Source organism: Astatotilapia calliptera, chromosome 12 (assembly GCF_900246225.1).
Source record: "Astatotilapia calliptera chromosome 12, fAstCal1.2, whole genome shotgun sequence".
Classification (NCBI taxonomy): domain Eukaryota; kingdom Metazoa; phylum Chordata; class Actinopteri; order Cichliformes; family Cichlidae; genus Astatotilapia; species Astatotilapia calliptera.
The window spans coordinates 29,137,934-29,158,084 of NC_039313.1; the positions used below are offsets into that span (position 1 = coordinate 29,137,934).

General features: G+C 37.4%; 1 protein-coding gene across 1 annotated transcript; it reads left to right on the forward strand.

The window, feature by feature from the left end:
- Positions 1–6,107: 6,107 nt before the first annotated feature.
- Positions 6,108–16,191, forward strand: ptgs1 (prostaglandin-endoperoxide synthase 1). Its single transcript, XM_026187347.1, has 11 exons — positions 6,108–6,203; positions 6,284–6,370; positions 8,807–8,923; positions 9,522–9,662; positions 9,933–10,076; positions 10,148–10,329; positions 10,433–10,516; positions 12,320–12,566; positions 13,583–13,869; positions 14,306–14,453; positions 15,436–16,191. The coding sequence occupies exons 1-11, from the start codon at positions 6,197–6,199 to the stop codon at positions 15,783–15,785; spliced, it is 1,794 nt and encodes a 597-aa protein (XP_026043132.1). The 5' UTR covers positions 6,108–6,196; the 3' UTR covers positions 15,786–16,191.
- The last annotated feature ends 3,960 nt before the right edge of the window (positions 16,192–20,151 follow it).

Sequence of the window (20,151 nt, forward strand, 5' to 3'; positions counted from 1 at the left end):
CAGCTACTCATGACAAAAAACAACTCACTGAGAACAAACAGGAGAAAAGTATTTTAATGTAGTTCAGTTAAATTGCTTCAGGTGCAATAATTCCATAGTTCTCTAAAATAACAGGAAAAATATGACAATTATCTACAAAATCTTTAATTTTATGAGCACAACATATTAATCTACCCCAAATCTTGCCTCTAAACAGGCTCCAGCTCAGCTCTAGATATGTTAGAGGACTTGGGTCAGTGTCAGAGATCAGCTACTTACCCAATCAGGTAACCAGCTCCAGAAGGAAAATTACTTCCTTCCGACCACTTGTACTCACCTGCAGTGACCCGCAGCAATCAGAGGTGTACGAGACTCCTAATCACGAAAACCCCTTTAGGTCAGCATATGCACACCCCACCACAGCCCACCCAGCCTCCTTCAACACCACCACCCCCGAAAGGGGAGCTTTGAGTTCAAGTGTTTAAACTGTCGCATCAAATAGACTCAGCGTGGAGATTACTTGTGCAGGATGCATTGTGTGTTTAGTTTGATGCCGACTGCAATATCCTGAAGCTCTATTGATCCCAGCAGCCCCGGGTGCAGGGCAGCACTTTTGAGCCATGTCAAGTGGGGGTGACTGGCAGCGGGCACGCTCATGCTCTGATGAACAGGGTGAGGTGGGCAGGAAACAGAGGGGTGTTTTAGCAGAGAGCATTGGAAAGGATCTATGACCCGAAGCACAAGCAGGACTGCCAAAGAGTTTGTTTTCATATGAGTGCGAATAAAGAGCAGAAGAGCGTGGTAAAGCAGAGGGTGCCAGGGATGAGATAGTTTAGACAAAAAGATGGTTGGCACATTTACCAGTTCTGAGACAGTTTCTGGTAGAGTGGCAAATTTGCACGCAAGCTTTTATTTTCTCGACCATGTGTGCCTCTAAGTGTAAACACTTAAAATGTGGTCTAACTACAGAGTGGCTGCATTACAGAGGGGGCACACTGTGTTTTTCTATGGTGAACTGTGCCAGCTCGTCGACAGCTGATGAATGACTCCAAATCTGGCCCCTCCCACAGATCCCAGATCATTTGTAACAAGTAGTGTAAAGGCCTCGGCACTATGACCACCTAAACAGTACTTACGAGAAACTATGCTGACCCAGTTAGAGATGATCTCTACAGTATAGCGCTATTTTTAAAAGGAGACAGGCTCTTTCTATTTATCTCGAGTACCATTAGGTAGTAATAATGTTGATATGTTTTGTATGCATATAAAATCCTTATATAGGAAAGAAATATAGCATTTCTATTTCAATCAATTTGCAGCTTTACATGAAAATATATCAAAGCAGCTGCTTTGAACCACTTGATAGCAGTAGAGCAAAACACAAAACTTCCATCATCATTTGGTTATTACATATTATTAATATATATTATACAAGACAATGAGCAAAATTATTATCCCTTTGTAGACCTAATATTTGTACCTCTTTGTGCTCCGAGTGAAGACACCATTATCGAGTTTTTGTCCAAATTCAAACTTTTCAACATGTCCCTTTTCAAATGAAACATTTTTACTTTGGTGATCACCTGACTTTTCATCTTGTCGGGGGATAGCTTGAATATAGCGTGCACAAATAATGACATTTCCATCAGTTTCACTTGTAAATTGTTTTCTCATGCCAACTGCATCCAACTGTCTGCAGGACAGTGGTATGACTACAATACACGCTTTACAAGTAATACCTGGTAGCCATGCATGTATTAGTCTAATCCAGCAACCTAGGCAGAGCTAATCTGGAGGAACACTGAGCTGTTCCCAGATCTCTGCTGAGTGTCTACTCCGGGTCTACCCTGGGGCCTCCTCCCTGTAGGACATGCCCAAACCACCAAAGCTGGCTACTTTCAGTGTGGAGGAGTTGTGGCTGTACTGTGAATCCCTAATAAATGAATGAGTTCCTCACCCTGTCTCTAAGGGAGAGCCCAGTCACCCTCTGAAGAATGCTCATTTCGAACACTTCCATCCATGATCTTATTTGTTCGTGGCTATAAATGAGACATAGCTCGACCAGAAAATTGACAGTTTGGCTTATATGCTCAGGTCTTTCATTACCAAAAGGAAAGTTCAAATTATGAGAGCTCATAAGAACAGCAGCTGAATGTAATGTAAAAAAGTAAGGGTTTTTTGGGGGGGGTTTGCCCTATATGAAGAACTGTTTGAAGCCAAGTGTTGTTTAAATGCCCAAACCTTTGGAATAACAGACTGACATTAGCTGTTTGTTTGTTTTTTTCATTTCAATCTGCTCTTTGTACCTGATCATTTAAACTTTTTGACCATATAAAGAAATTACACGTTGGCACTTAAACCAGCTAGATCCTCACAGGATGCTGGCAAACAATATTTTTTTAATTTTTGAAATTTATTCTTTTAACACAATTTGGCTAGTGACTAGCTAATGTCAGCCCATTTGGTCCAATGAGTAATGTACTGTACTGTTTGTACTGTACACAAAATGTTACTAGTACAGCTGGACGACTTAAGTAATGTAGTAACTTAATATGGACCACCACCTGACTCCAGAGGAGGTCTGCCCTCCTTTGCAATCAGCTGCTTCTTCTAATAAGTTGATACTTTCAGGATCCATGCTGTGTGGCTCTGTCAGAAATCCCATTTGAGATAACACATGATGCCATTGCCCATACACCTATTGCCTCTCCATCAGTTGGTTTGGCTTATTCCACAACTGGACAGGAAGTCTGCTAATCTGTAACCCGAACCAGGGGAAGGAAGAAGTCAGGAACCAGCCTTCACTGCTTTCACCAATCGTATTCATCACCAGAGCTGGGCCGAGGCTCATTTAGAGCGGGAGCAAGGCTTAACTAAACATCTTCTCCATAAAATAAATGCTTCCAGGTTACTCCCAGTCCAGGTTCCACTGAGAGGAGCATCTGATCTCAATTACCAGGAATGCTGTAGGAAGCAGCGAGCCTCGGTTGCAGCCTGCGCCAACATCTCCATGGCAACCTGCGCAGATAGGTCCTTTTCAGGCACTTGTAAGGCGGGAAAAGATGATTTGATAATTAGTTCCTGATGCGTCTCATTCTTCTTCATATCGATCATGTCTAGGAAACAGAATGGAACCCAAATACAGTTTGAAGCCTCGGACGTTGGTTGGTTGGTTTGTACGCTTAATGCTGGCTGAAGAGTGATCCTCAGTTTTCACTTACAAAGCATCAAGATGCTAAACTCTGAAAAACTGTGAAAAACCCTGCTCAGACAACTGTAAACAATAGGTGCGCTGATTTCCTCTAAACAATAAGTTGTTTTAAATTGTGCATTTTTTTCAGAAAGCACCACATATAGGCAGCAGAATGAGCTGGATTAAATTATTTCATATAAAATTAGTGTTTTCATTTTGGTTACAGAACAGTGCTGTTTTTGATGAACTCGGGAAGAATATAAAGCAACCGAATGCAGAGAAGACAACAAACTATATATGGAAATCTAGCATGTGTGCCATTTTTGAGGTAATCAAAACAACAGTGGAAAATAGATTCTACATGAAGTGGACTTTTTACAGCACTCATAACATTTTAAATTGAAATGGGAGATTTTAGCTAGAGCAAAGAAGGCAGAAGTTTAAATTCCTGGGGAATAATAGTTTAAACACCTTATTTTGGGCATAGTCAGCAAAAGTTTCGATTTGTGACTCTATACATTTTTATTCTCCAGTGCCCATTAATTAATTTAATAATAATAATATAATAACTGTCCAAATTGGCATACAGTCGCTACAAGTAACTAAGTTCGTGAAGGAAAACCAGCTTTGAAGACTTTAAAATGTCATCTTTTGTTGTTGTTTTGAATTATTTTGTTGCAACTTTTAGAAGTCTGATTCTCTGGTCATTTTAAAGTAGACCTTCAGGAATCTTTTTGGAAACACAAATATATCACTAGAAAACAGTAATATTCTTCTAACTTAACAAGTTAAATCAATAAGTTAGATTAATGCAATCACAATATAACAAATTAAAAAGTGACATTAATTTCACTGAGGATTTTGGAGAAAATGGATAAAGTATCTGTATGATTTTAGCAGGCATTTACAGCTACAGAGCACATGTTAGATATAAGGCTAACAAATAGCTTATATCGTTATCATTTTACAACAGATTTGATTAACTTCCTTCCGAGACACCACAATTAGAGAAGTATGCAAAGTGTAAAAGACTTAGCTGAATTCTTCAGTCTAGATCAAACTTATCTGAATAAGGACACTACAAACAGGTTAGCTCTAAAATTGCTACAGTATGCAGGGAATTATACAAAAGTGCTTTCAAAAGGCTAAAATCTCACAAAGGTTTGGCTCAAATGGCATCTCAACTGGAAGGTATCCGAGATCGGAAAATGGAAACTCAGCTGCATTTGTTTCTTTCCTTCCTTTTCCCCAGTGATTCAAACCTGGCTACACCAGTGACAGTGTTCCTATCTTTATGGTAAGACTGGTGACCTCAGCCTTACAAAAAATAAACACAGCTCTTACTTTCTAAGGTCGCAGCCTTTTGTTTCATGCACATGAAAAAATTTGGCAGAACCCAAAAGATTTTGACCTTCATCCAAATAAAAATTACCAGGACTGTGATTTTTGACACATTTGTTTTATAAGTGTGATTTAATTTACTCTGACTTTAAAAATAAGTTTTTGATTAGAAAATGACAAAAAATGTAATATTAACGTTTATGGAATTCAGTAAAGTCAGTGAAGTCTTTCCTTTAATTATATGCAGACTACTTGTACTTATGGCAGTTATATTTTGTATTGTCAATACATATGTTTATCCAATAGTAGATCCTTATAATCATTTCTTACTTCTCGGACAACTAAAGTATTCACAATAATTAAAAAGAAACACAAACTTTATCTAAACACAAGGGCCAATAATAAGTTTAGGAGAAGCCCATATTCTGGTATTTTATTTTTATGTATGATGATTAGGCAGTCTTAAAGTCTTTACTGGTAATACAAGTGAAAACAACTGAAGAATCAACTTTTTACCTGAGTAAACTACTTTATTTATGTTTGGGGCTGTACTGTACGTATGTATTAATGTATTTGGTTTTTGGTTAAAAACCTGCCTGAATGGATGTTGATGTTTACCATAATATATATAAAATAAAATAAATACAGTGTGTCATTGCCTTTAAGCTCCTTAAGAGCAAACAATACCAAATTATGCACCAAATAAACCAAATAATACAAATTTATCCAGCAAAGATATGGTTCTAACTTTGTTATGAAAATGTTTGTCTTATCTTTCTAAAAGATTGTTGTGTGGGTGCAGTTTCAGAAGACGTGTACCACTGTTTCATTATGAGTTTTATGAAGCACACGAACCACTCCACAAATTACACCCCTGTGACTCCACTGTTTCCTAGTCATACTTCAGTGAGTGAAACATCCTGGGTTAGGTTTAGGGTTGCTTAAGCTAACAAAGTAACTATGCACCCAAATTCAAGTTTTTAGAAAAAACAAAACAAAACAAACTATTTTGCTGTCAAATTCTAGCAGGCTATTTATGTTTTGATAGGTGCAATTAGACTACAGAACATACAACAGGAAGTGCAAATAATTGTGTATGCTAATTAAAAAAAACAATGGCGGCTTGACTACAGTTTTGCATCATAATTGTCACTGAAATGAAACGTAATGCGGTGTTAAGGTTGTATACACAGTATGCGTTGATTTTACAGAGCTAATGTCCCCTGTTAGTTCACACAATGCGGTGCTAAATAAAATTTACCAGCAGGTGGGGATATAACACCTTGAAACTTTCTCAAAGCGGTTTGGTTTCACGGCATTGATCTGAACGGTATATATATATACATATGTGTGTGTATATATACACACACATATGTATATATATAAAGGGTCTATTTCAGTTTTTGAAGTTAGAATTTCTGCCAGTCTGTGTAAGACTGTCCAATCAGAAAGCTTTGAAGCCAGTGGTACACTGTGGGTTTTCTATGAAATTCTAAATAGAGGAAGTGGAGGATGCTTTGTTACCGCCCATTTCCCGATAGTTAATTATAAAGCCAGTGAAGCTGCATCAGCATGGTCTCAATGGCACGTTATGAAGACAGCAGCCTATCTCTGTTTCTCAAACATATTAGAAAGAGCAGAATAACACTGTAATAGAACATTTAGACTCTTATTTAGCTCAGCATGAAAGGTAAGTTCTAAAATTATCTAAACTTAATGCTCGTTTTTAAAACATCAACTCAGTGTCATTATTATTATTATCTTCTGTAGCATTTAGCATCTTCATCTGGGTGTTCATCACCCTGCTGCTGTTGCTGCTGCTGGAGAGTTCATCATGTGCTGGTGACTCAAGTGTTGGTAAGCAGTTTCTTTAATTACAACATGGGACATGATGATTGATTATCCTGATGACCTTTTGATTTTCAGTAAACAATCATTTCTCCCATATCATTTCTTGTTGTGTTAGTCTGTTCATTTTCTACATGAAGGTTAATCAAGCATATTAGCAACCACCAAACCAACTCTAATATTTGCTGATTAAACATTTAGCACATAAAGAGTCAAAGCTGGGGCCTGAGGGACCCAAAATTAGCTTTTCCATTCATTCCTCTGCAGGGCTCTGGAAAGTTCACATTGGAAAGTGCACTGATACTCCTGGTATTCCTGCCAGAAAGTAACACCTCACAAAACTTCAGCTGTTCACAAACATCTCAAGCTGCCCGTATTGTGTTCTCTCTGCCAGTGGTTTGCTTATTAAACAATATTTATGAAAGTATCTCAGCATTTCTGAGTAACATCCATTCTTCTATCATGACTTTTAATTGATGTGCTGCAGAGCACAGTTGCATGGTAACAGTCATTACCCACACATGATGGTTAGCAAATTATCTGTTTCCTTTTTCATTCATCATTCATTCAACAGCAGAAGACGATGGGTGCAGAGAGAGCTTCAGATCAGGAGGAACTATTGAGAGCTTGACAATGCTTTAAGTTCCACTGTTTAGTATGTTTCATATATGGTTGAGAAGGGTTTTGTATGCACATGTGAAATTTGGCAGGGTACTCTGCACAAAGAAAGAAAGAAAAAATGGTTTAGAAAGCCAAGATAAGGGAAGGTATTTGGGAAGGAAGTCAACAAAGGCATACAGATTTAAACTTCTTGCAACATAGTTACTATAGTCAGCAACAGTAAACAGGGAATCTCCAAATGTTCTTATCTTGAATGTGCTTCCATGCATAAGAAAAAACGAATTATTTAATAACCCATCATGAATTAGGTCAACTTTGGATCAGAGGGATGAAAAGAAGGCTTTTTCCTAAACTCACAAATGTTGACCCCTGTTGGTTTCAGACAAGGGCATTTTCTTTACAGACGTACACAGGGCAAATTAATGACTATTCGGACATGAATTTATTGATCGTGGGGAGACCTTGCTTTTTTCCTCCAGTACACTGGGGAAAAGGGTGACATTTAGAGCGATGGCACTAACAAAACGCATTTCGCTATCATTGTGTGCACATTTAATGTTGTTGCCACTGTGTAGATTTTTACAACTCATAGCATTAGAATTTACATGGTACAACCTCCTTGTGACCTAAGGGGAAGTTCTTTGTGCTGCCAAACTCATGCGGGAGTAATGCGTTATACTTCCTGTGCAGTATTTTTGTAAATTGTTAAAGTATTTTAATAACTTTATTGTTAAAAATAGTGTAGAGCCACCTCACACTTTTTTGACAAAGTCACACTGATACGCCTAAGTCTATCTGTTGTTCATTCAAGGGTAGACATGCTTAACTATCCACTCATTTCCAACTAATGAGGAAAAAATGCTTCAGTGTCACATTATCTCATTGAACTTCTGCAAGCAGGAAGGGGGGGGAGGAAGCGATATTACAGCAAGCGTTAAAGTCACAGTGAGGTTGCTGGGTTTATTCGTAGACATTATATGCTTAGAAACCATTAAGTCAAACTTTAGTTTCACAGTTCATACATGGGATGTTTTCTATGTTAAAAGCTAAATGCAAACTCTGTCCTTTATTAATTGTCCTAGGACACCCCAATTCACTGATGTTTTGTTTTTGGTTCTTTTGCTGTATGCCTCTGGTTACATTTTTGGGGAAGTGAGTTCAGCAAATGTTTAGCTTAAGGACTGTGAAAAGCTTAGTGAGACATGCATACATTAACAAGCACAAATACAGCTGTATTTGAATTCATCCTGCACTTTCACACTGTCTGTGCCTAATTAAAATGGGCTTTTAAAATCATATTCAGTGGGTTTTCTGAAGCTATTTGAATGTAGGTGCAGATAAAGCTCAAGTCTAGTTCCGTTTCTCAGAATTAATTAACCGTAATTTAAAGACTTTTGTTTAGTGTAATAAAAAAACATCCAAATATTGTAACTCCATGTCTTCTACAGACATACCTACAGTACATGTACAAAACTGCTCACTACTAAGATCTGAGACGCACCAACCCTGATATTAATTGCTGGTTTATTTGTAAGTTTCAGTGGTATTTTTACTCTACAGTGAAGTAATTACAGTAATTAGTAGCATCTTACTGTTACCTCTTAATGCACTTAATTTTCCCCATCTGTATAGAGTCATGCAAAAACTTTATCTTTCACAACACTGTATATGCATTTAATTGTTTGAATGTCAACCGTTGCTTCATATAGATATCCTCATGTTAATAAGCCAAGTATCCCTCACACTCTCACCCCACGAATCATTTAGCTTAGCTTTTTTTTTTTTTATTTCAAGTTATTCATTGATTTTTTTTCTTGTTTGCAGTGAATCCCTGTTGCTACTACCCTTGTCAACATGCAGGAGTGTGTGTGCGATTTGGTACAGACAGTTTCAAATGTGACTGCACTCGCACTGGCTTTTATGGAGACAACTGCACTATTCGTGAGTACAACATTTTTTTTTACAAACTGAGCAAGTTGATCTGGAGTACACAGCTAACCCTTTATCTTAGTTTTGTTTAGATAATCCTATCTGTGCACAGCTATGATAGATAAGTCAAAAGGAAACACTCATGAGTAACTAGATAAAAGAGCTGATGTTTTGCATTTAGAAACCATCTTCTCAATATTTGTTTTTGGTTGAGATGAGTAGGTTTAGGTTTTGTGTGAAGGGAGGAAGTCAGAGTCACTGAAAGAAACAAAATGCAAAACCTGTTTGTTAAGCGATTCTTACTGATATTTATCAACGTTTTTAGTTGGCATGCATGTGTCACATTCGGAAACATCAATTTTCAAAATGTCAACCCCATTGCTTAGATTTTATGAAAGTTGTTTTAGAGATAGATTTTTGGCTAAACCTGCTACATGTGATGAATAAAGAAAACGAATGTTACAAAAGTTATACATATACATTTATTTGTTTCCCATTAATACAGGCATTAGTGATATATTTATAAATGGCTTACAATTGGCATTTAAAGGATGAAAAACAGTTTTGTTTTTGTTTTTTTTTATTTTTACTTTTATTTTTTTATGCGTAGCGGAGTTTTGGACCAGAATTCGACTCATGCTGAAACCCAGTCCTTCCGTGACTCACTTCATCCTTACTCACTTCCCGTGGTTTTGGAGCCTGATAAACAACTCTTTCCTACGAGACACCTTCATGAGATTAGTGTTGACAGGTAGGTGAAATAAACGTTCTTAAATGAGTTACTCAGTCAGCAGACTATAAAATGTTTAGATAATTCCTTTACCAATGAGGAACGTCCCAGAAAATCTCATGACACATAAAACTCATTCAAAATTCACGTTATAGGGATTTGACAATTTCCTATTTCCAGATAAACAGCTGCAAATAACAAAGCCTGCAAGATATAAGAAGAGTTCATAAAGCTAAATTTATGTATCTAATAAAGACATTTTACCTATGACTTTGACATTTATTCCTAAAGTCAGGAGTGACCTTATTCCAAGCCCTCCCACCTACAATACCAAATATGGATACATTAACTGGGAGTCCTACTCTAATATCTCCTACTACACTCGGATCCTTCCTCCTATACCTGAAGACTGCCCTTTGCCTATGGGTGCTAAAGGTGAGACCTACACAGCTAAAGAGACATAACTGTGTTTCTGTGGAAAGCTTCAAGAGTTTCTTTCTCTGCAGGTAAACCTGTTCTTCCTGATGCCAAAGTCTTAGTTGAGAGGTTTTTCAAGAGACAGAAGTTTAGGCCAAATCCTCAGGGAACCAATTTGATGTTTGCTTTTATGGCTCAACACTTCACGCACCAGTTCTTCAAGACAGACCATAAAGTTCAGGGGGGCTTCACCAAGGGTTTGGGGCATGGTGTGAGTTTCTGACATTCTACATAACAAAGATGTGTGTTGTACATCATTTCATTACACCAAATGTAAGCCTTTTTTCCTCTTTCTTTTTCTTTTACCCACACAGGTAGACGCAAGCAACATCTATGGAGAAGATCTTGTGAGACAACATCAACTTCGGCTTCATAAAGATGGAAAGCTGAAGTATCAGGTGTGTCTGACATAGCTGCATATAAACACTAAAGGGAGAACCTTATAAAAAGTTAGAGAGAAAAAAGAAAGTGCTTGAGCTTTCTTGCATACATAATTAGTATGACTAGCTAAATGCATACACCTATCTACAAACCTGTAAACACTGTCATATACATTCATAGTTATATACTCACAGTTAAATACTTAATTTCATTTAGAAAAAAGATTTTTTTAAAAACTTGAATGAAAACAAAAACCTATTTAGCTTAGTTTTTTAATTAACTTCCAATAATACTTGAACAGGAATACCATTGTTTCCATATTGTGGAACATCTCTGTGTTCATAGTTTCATCAATTTTCATGAAATCTCCAAAACCACTGGTTGAGCCCCAGACCATGAAAGAGCATCCACCATGCTTTACAGAGGGGTGTAGATACTTGTTGTATCTCTCATCTGACCTCCTCCATACATATTGGCGAAGGTTTGAACCAAAAACTTCTAATTAGCAGTAACTGCTCCATACGACCTGTTGCCACAGATATTCCGTCCAGTTCTTTGGCAGTTTGGCATAGATCAGCCTTTCCTCCCTTTAAGAATGGCTTCTTGACAGCCACACACTGAGACTAGTTCTGATGAGGCTTCAGCAAACAGTGGATAGTCCTGTATTAGATCTTTGTTGGATTTTTTTTCCTTTCTTTTTCCCCCTAGTTTTTAAAGGACATGACTTTTGTTTTTTGAGCCTGACACTTCTTCTGTTTTCCACTTGCCCAGTTTCCTCAGATTTTTAAGGATAATGACCTTCAGAAAGCATGAGGAATATAATGCTCACTTGGTGTTCTCACCAGAAAATGAAGCTTTGTCCACACATACACGTGTATTTTTTTTAAAGAAAATTTCTTCACCCACATGAAAAAGCAGAAAAATTATAAGTGCTATCAAGACCATGCCACAGCAACAAGATGGCAATATAACCGAAATGTTGGCCTAACCTAAATTAGCTGAGCTGTCTAACATGTCAAGCTTTATCTTTTTATGTCTTTAGGTCTTTCAGACATTTTTTAGATTTCTGAGTCTCGTCCTTTTTAAGGTGAAAATCTGTCAGCCTTATATGTTAGAAAATTAGACATTGGGTTTTGAGTCTTACACTTTTGAATTTAGGTGGTTAGAGTGAGTATAACATCACAGATGAGATTTACACTGTCACCGTGAGAACCATGACCACCGACAGTCTTGGAAGTTAATCTGATCTAATGTACCAGACAAGCAAAAAATTTCTTCCAAATGCTGAACTTATTAACTCCAGTCAGTCATATTTATTTTTCAAGTAAAATGTTTAAAAAAAGTAATACCTGTAAGTTTCAGCAATATCTTGTAAGGGTTGGTACCTAATACGGGTAACATACTACATTCAAATTTACCTCCTCATCTTTAAGAAAACTCTCCAGAGCTCTGTGTTGTATATGTTCACTGAGTCAGATATAGATTGCTTGCACTTCCTTTAGCATGTTAACTTGTGAGAACATCGTGTTGGATTTTCTAGATGCCTGTGGTAAGTGGTTAAAACAAAATTTCAATCGGTGACCATTTTTTCACTGCCACCTTATCAGCATGTCTTCAGAACAGTTTAAGAAGCCTCTTTATTTTACCCATCTTCATCTAACAGCTTGATGTTGTTGCTTTACAAATATAGTCCATCAGATTTTTGTTTTTGTTTTTTAATTTTATTTTACATGAATTCCACTAGTATATGTTAATTTCTATAATATAGTCGGTAAACATAGTAAAGAAATCACTGGAATTAACTCTTCTTCCACCCACAGCTGGTAAATGGTGAGGTGTACCCTCCTACAGTGTCTGAGGTCCCAGTGCACATGGTGTATCCTGAAAACATCCCAGCAGACAAGCGTCTGGCCATCGGTCAGGAGGTATTTGGCATTCTGCCGGGTCTAACCATGTATGCCACCATATGGCTGCGGGAACATAACAGAGTCTGTGACATCCTAAAGGCAGAACATCCCACCTGGGATGATGAGCAGCTTTTCCAGACAGCCAGACTCATCATTATTGGTGAGTAAAAGTAAATATTTAATCAGAGAATGACTGAAACACACAAAGTAAGTGAAACACAGTAAATTCAAAACACTAGTCTTTTCACTTTTTGTACATCTTTATCAGCTACTTGTCTGTGAGTTGATATCTTTTGTTTTTTTGTTTCCTTTTTGGCTACAGTGGTAATTGGCTACAGTTTGTGACTATTGTTGAACCGCTGCTGGTAAAACAGACTGATATGAAGTTTTCTGCAGACATTCATAGCTAAATGTCCTAAATGGCTCTGCTTGAATATGATTGAATCAGTTGAATAGTATGCAATTCTGTACAGCCTGGATGAAGCACTTGAATGAAAGGTTATATTTTAGCTTGTCATTTTAGGGACTATGCAAAGTAATTATCACTTGTCTACATTAAGTCAAAATGTTAAGTCAAACCTAATTTATACCTTAAATTATGTATAGAAATATTATTGTGTCATCAATTTTATCACCTGAGCAGGATTATGATTTTACTTGAGTGAAAGGGCCACACACCAAAACAGTTACTCAGCACAAAACATATTTCAGGCTCTTGGCCAGTACATTTTTCATATGATACACATATATTAAGATAAAAGGCCACATATGAGCTTGGGTGTTTTCTGATTCAATTCTGAGGCATAAATCAGAAAAATGTCCATATACTCTCAGTATACAACAAAAGGCAGGTCTAAGAGTTATTTTAATGTTTATTAAAGTCATTTGCTGTGTCTTGTTTATGGCAGTGCTTCAGCCTTAGAGCTGTGAGATTTGAAGTTTGAGGTTGTAAATTTAAAGGTTTGTGCTCTGCTTTGAGAAGGTGATGCCACGATCACTACATGTGCACGGTTGCTGTTCTTTTTCTGGCCACAAGAAGACGCCATTTATTCACCAACAAACCACTTATGAATTTGACACTGTTCACTGTTTCAGTGTTTCGTTAATTACTAAACATGAAGATAAATAATATTATTTTTCCACAAATCTAAGCTAATTTTTGTATTTCTCCCTCAGGTGAGATCATCAACATTATAATAGAAGAGTATGTGCAGCACCTGAGTGGCTACATGCTGGACTTGAAGTTTGACCCAGAGCTGCTCTTCAATACACGTTTCCAGTACAGCAATCGAATCGCCCTGGAGTTCTGCCACCTGTACCACTGGCACCCTCTGATGCCCGACAGCATTGTCATAGAGGGAGAAGAAATACCATACTCTCAGTTTTTATACAACACCTCCCTCCTGATGCATTACGGGGTGGAAAGGCTGGTGGATGCATTCTCTCGACAGATTGCAGGACAGGTAACAGAATTATAGAAGTCAGAAAACGGGAAATGGGTCATGTATATTTTTATCATTGCTGCTGTCAATCAGTTAACAGAAAGCAGCACCATCAGCCTCATACACTTTATCGTTTTACAAATAAAGATAAATCACAATAATCATCGGTTCTCACTGTGTTATGAAACTGCAGCTACTTATGACAGATGATGCAGTGCAATACATTTTCACAAACACTGAACGTCTACATTTCATAACTCTCAATTACTTCCTAAATTGAGATTAGTGATAATGCTATCAAGTTATGTCTTTTAGCAGCATTAGATTAATGCAAAGTGGTATAGTACTTCTGTGTGTTGCAAGGCTGAGAATGTGTTGCAAGCTGTCATGGAACAGCAGAGTTTGTCACTCACTGCTCATGAAAAAACATTTTTGTGGCTTATATTCACACTTTTAGATAGGAGGAGGTCACAACTCTCATCAAGTGGTGCTTAAAGTTGCAGAAATGGTCATCAGAGAATCCAGAGCTACACGTGTGCAGCCTTTCAATGAATATAGGAAGAGGTTTAACCTGAAGCCTTACACGTCCTTTGGTGAATTAACTGGTAAGTTAAAGAAATATGAACACATGCATGCCCCCTTTGTTACTCATTACACATATGTGACACAAAATGCAATATACATGCATTTTCGTCAACCACACAGCAGCATAGCACATATGTGTAAACAGCACTGGACTGTGCTTTTCAAGGCACTGTCTGCATTTTCACACAGCATTACTAGATATATTTATTTTTCCTGTGTTGAACATATGATCAGTAAATTCACACATCCCATATAGAATGATAATTTGATTCTATTGTGATACTTAGTAGTTGGGGTGGCTGTACTTCAGGAGGTAGAGCAGCTCATCTAATAATTAGAAGGTTGGTTGTTTGATCCCTGGCTGCTCCACTCTCCAGTTTGCATGCCAAAGTGTCCTTGGGAAAGAAACCTGCATTCACTGAAGTGTAAATGTGGGTGTTAGATAAAAAACACTTTAGAAGAAAGTGCTTATAAAAGGATATAGTGCTCAACTAGAGTAGAAAAGTGTTATATAAGCAAATACTCACTTTTGAAACTTCTTTAATAAAACCTTTTGCAGTAGTCCCAGCTGAGTGAGAGGCAGGATACACTTTTTGACAAGAAAAATATAAATTATAAACCAAAGCAGCAGAAATATTCAGCTGATAGTGCTGGATGAAAAAATTATTTAAACTAACTTAAATGTGTGCCTGAAATTTTACAGTACAACCATTTAGTGTATGTTGAGTAATTTGAGTTGCCTCATGTAGATTGCTGGAGAATCAGTGGATTTTGAGGGTTTCGTGCTTGTATGAATGTTTATATACAATTAAATGAACGCACCAGTAGCTAATGAAATCAGTGTTTGACTAGTTTCGAACTGTTGGCATTAAGACTATGGTAAGTGTACATAAAATTGGTTCAGCAACAGAAAATCACTCTTTTTATTTTACATTTATAGCAACACAAGAATTAAATGAAACCACTGCAGTAATTTCCTGCCATTTTTCTGTTTCCAAACAGACAACACTGAAATAGCCCGAGGTTTAGAAGAGCTCTATGGTGACATAGACGCCCTGGAGTTTTACCCAGGCATAATGCTAGAGAAAATCCGTCCTAATGCCATTTTTGGAGAGAGCATGGTGGAGATGGGTGCTCCCTTTTCACTGAAAGGCCTGCTTGGAAACCCAATCTGCTCGCCTGAATACTGGAAGCCCAGCACCTTTGGAGGAGAAACCGGCTTTAATATCGTCAAGACGGCCACTCTGAAAAAACTGGTGTGTCTCAACAGCAAATGGTGTCCATATGTGGACTTCCATGTGCCGCGCAATGAGGACGAGGCAAAACCGAGGAAACCGTCCACTGAACTTTGAATTCCGACCTGAATTATTACTCAGGCAGAGTTTTTTGGCTTTTACTGAGAAAGGATGATTTTAATACTCAGTAGGTGTAACCCTGCCAGCAGTGAATGATGTGCCAAAAATTTAGGGAGGTTTACCTCATAGAAATAAAGATGACAAACCATCGAATCGGATCTGGTGACCCATATATGACTTGATACTCAGCACCACAGTTCCTCTAAACCTTGATTTCTTTTTTTTTTTACATGCTTTAATTTGCAGGCTTTTGAATAAGATTATATTTTTTACATTTTAAAAAGAAGGAAAACTTGTGTATTTTTAAAGTGCAAAAAATAAATGTGAGAGACACCAAAGATTGATGTGTTATTTTTGATCAAAATGAGCTTTTAATCTCTGAGAAACACTGTCATTCAATAATAACAGGAGATTTTACGAATAAATCAAAGTGTTTTGGCAAACTATGTGTGTTTCTTTCTTGAGTACCGGTAGATTAAAAATCACAGGCTGCGTGTTGGTGGAGTGGTGAGTGAAGGAAGCTTTTGGATAAAATCGCAATGTGGACGTTCTGTGGGGAGTTTGCATGTTCCTGTTTGCCTGCTTTCTTCGGGTACTTTATCCTCTTTGCAGAGTCCAAAGTCATGGATGTTAGGTTAACCATTGAGTCTAAATTAGCTATGGATAGTTTATGAAGTGCTGTATGAAGATACGGTTAGAATGTGATTTATAGTCAAAATTTCTTTGAGTGGTCAGTATGACAAGAAAAAAGTCACAGCAAGCAAAATTTAAACTCCTATTAAAACGAGCCAAGATCACCCAGCCTCTGGTTTTCAGGAAGTGTGTGCCACAGGTGGAGGGTTGCTTTCTTTTTAATCCTGGCAACACTGACTAACACTGACCTGTCTGTCATTACCTACGGGGTCTGGTGCTACTATACCTATTGTAGGATTCACCTCTATGAAGTAAGAAAGCTTGACTTAATTAAACCCTGAGTAAAAGTTGATTTAAATCTTTTCAAAGGCCAAGATTAATGGGTTACATTTTATAAATGTATTTCCTGATAATGCAAAGTAATTTCTATTACTTCTGTTTTCGATTCTCTGTGGCAATAAATAGTATAGACTGACAGACAGCATCAACCATAATATAAGTTTTATCACCATGACATTTTATTCCTCTTTCTCAAGATTTAAAGACATCCTCAGTACATTTAGGCACATAAAATCTGCTCTGAAGCAGTTTGTGCATATTGATACTTGGGGTGTAACTTCATTCTGTGGTTCTCTGTGCAAGTCCTTAGATGTTTTTTATTTTTAAATGAACACATAGATTGTTTCAAGTTCCAGTTTGTTCAGATAAACACGTGATTTTGCAGGCGCTCACAAACAAAAGTAGTTTTACCGAATCAAACTGCATTTCTGGCAGTAAAAATGAAAGCCTGTAAATGAATCATACAGTACTGTGCAAAGGTCACAGGCCACCTCTCAGTTGTTTATATTATGCCTCCAAGAAGCCAGACTTTCTTGTATCATTTTGAAACAGAAAACCTTGAGGTTAGGTGGGGTTTTTTTGTTTTTTTGCTGAAAGCTTAACACTGACCTATGAACCATTCAAGCATAAAAAAGGAACCGAACCCAAACGATGAAACAGTTTTGTGTCATATACATACTTATACATAGCAGACAACTCAGCAAAGAAACAATTTTAAATGGTATCTTCAGGCACTTCATTATTAGCAGCCCAATACCATTTCATTGCATAAAATCTTTGGATTTTTCCCAAAGGACTATTGCCTGAAAACTTGCGAAGTCTCCCAAATGAAGGACAAAGGAAAAAAACAGCAGGCCTAAAAACATATATAGCAGATTAACAGTTTAAAATAGTCTTTAAAAATGAAAAAAACTAAATCTAGCAAAGACCTGACACCCGAGAGATGCACCTGGCCCTGCAGTCTATCCATCAGACTGAAAATCACCAACAGTAGGTCAACTGCAATCACGTGAGTCATTAAGGGTCACAGCAGCAGCCAACGTGTCATGAAAAGAGGCAAAGACATTCACTTTGCCACTTTAACCAGAGAGAAACAGATTAACAGATGATCAACAGTCTTGTTCCCTGTGTGGCTGATTTCTCAGCGAAACCCAGGTGGATAGATAACTTGGAGAATGAGAAACAAGGGAAAGAAGTTAAACACAGATGAAGACAATTGGGACAATCACAAAGGAGGAAGTAAAACTAACACAGAGCATCAAAGTGAAGTATTAAAACATGAAGCTTAACACAGACTCACTGAGATAGAACAGGAGGACAGTAAAACTGATACAGAAAGACAGAAGGAAGAAGGGGCTGCATATTCCACAGAAATGAAATCATGACTCAAATATGTAATCCTTCAAAAAACTAGAATCAACCAAAAATCTCAATCCTAGCAATAATTTAAAATTAAAATGATTCCAACAGCAGTAAAATCAAACAGAAGTCAAAACATAACGATAATAAACACATCTAAAGCTTCGATGAACATACCACAAAACCCCTCATGACATTGCAGTAACACATTACAAGTTGCTACTGTCTAAATGAGCTTTTAAGTTGCAGTCTTGCATGCTATCGCCACAGGTCTAAGGTGTTCTGTTTGCACACGATGGCTGACAGGATGCAGAGGGTAGCGTCTCGTCTTGTGAGAAACGTACTTCCACTCTGCTGTGGTTTTTACCCCATAAAAGGTGGCCAGAGTTACTTCTGTTTCATGTGTGAATTTAGTGGTTAGATTTAAAAGTTCTTTGCTTTGAGAAAAGAACTGCTGTATCATAACAGTACCCAAGCTGAATAACTGAGCAATAACTGAGGTTCAAACAATATGATAAATAATTATAAATAGTTATTTATATTACTATAACTAATACTGAATTCAAAGTTATTTATAGTAATAGGACGCTGCTACTTCTGTGTATCAACCTGAACTTACTGAATGAAAAGCTCCATACTGGCTTATGTAACCTTTCAGACATGCTGTATTTTTCCACACAGAGTATTACTTTGATGGTACTTTTAACATGTCATATGGTTAGATTTCTCTAGAGTGAACAGCTGCTTAACAATTAACGATTTATTTATATTAGATAGGATATTTCTGTATATATATCTTCTGTAAGCTCGATTCCACCACCTGGCCGGGGCCTTTCTGTGGGGAGTTTGCAGGTTCCTCACGTGTTTGCGTGGGTTCTCGCCTGCTTCCTCCCACAGTCCAAAGACCTGCAGTTAGTGAGGTTAGGTTAGTTGGTAATTCTAAAGCAGCAATAGGTGTGGATGTACATCTCTCTATGTGTTAGCCTTGCGACAGGCTGGCGACCTGTCCAGGGTGTACCCTGCCTCTCGCTTTCTGGTAGCTGGGACAGGCTCCAGCCCCACCCTGTGACCCTGACAAGGATAAGCAGAAGAGGCTGGATGGATGGATATTTTCTGTATATTATTATTGCTAGCACATGCCCATACTACATTAGTGTTGGGCCTTTTTGCACTGATGAATAGGAGCGGTAGATTTTAATAATATGCTTTTAAAAATTTGCCCATTGATGACATAAATTAGATGTGGATATAAAGGAGATGTTTTTGTCGTAAAATGAAAATAGTACAATACATACAATAAGGTGTTAAAGGTGCATAAAGGCTAAAAACAAGTCGTTTTCATCTGTTGTTAGGTGGCTGCAGGGCAATGAGATGACATCATAATACAGCATGCATAATTCAACTTCTGTGAATACAAATTAAATGTTACTGTCACGAAATAATAATAGTATAAAGCATAAATGCTTAATACTGATCATTTTTCCTCATTGTTGATTGGCTGCGAGGCAACATTTTGATGTCATACTGCCTGCAATAGATAAGAACCTTCAGGGGTCTTTTTGGATGTACTTTTGGTTACTCCAGTCCTGACCCTGTGGGATGAGTTAGCTATCAAAGACACACAGATTTTATTTATTATAACAAGATCAGAAAATATTTTGTTAACCAGTTTAAAAATCAAATTTCACATATAAAAATCATGAATATTTTACAGGTTAAGCTATAAGGATCGAGGCTTGTTTTTAAATCATCTTGGTTTGGCAGCTCCTTTGATCACTGTTGAAAGTTATTGATTCTATAAAAATTGCAGCATATATCTAAAGTCACTTTTTTGTATGGTTTTTCATATACAATCATTGTTCACTACGAAGAGGGAAGAATTGAGGCTTGATTAGCACTGTGTTGCTGCAACAAGGTGGCAGAGATCCTCAGTGGCCATTGTTGCAGAGCAAGACCAGAAAATTGCACCACACAGTCTGTCTCAAGAAGTTTCTTAACTGTGTTGAATCTATTGACTTTGTGGATCTTCCCT

Excerpts from the sequence above, each read along its gene's own strand:
- ptgs1 (XM_026187347.1), top strand. Across the intron at positions 9,663-9,932 it reads CATGAGATTAGTGTTGACAG|TCAGGAGTGACCTTATTCCA; the intron begins GTAGGTGAAATA and ends TTATTCCTAAAG. Across the intron at positions 10,077-10,147 it reads TTTGCCTATGGGTGCTAAAG|GTAAACCTGTTCTTCCTGAT; the intron begins GTGAGACCTACA and ends CTTTCTCTGCAG.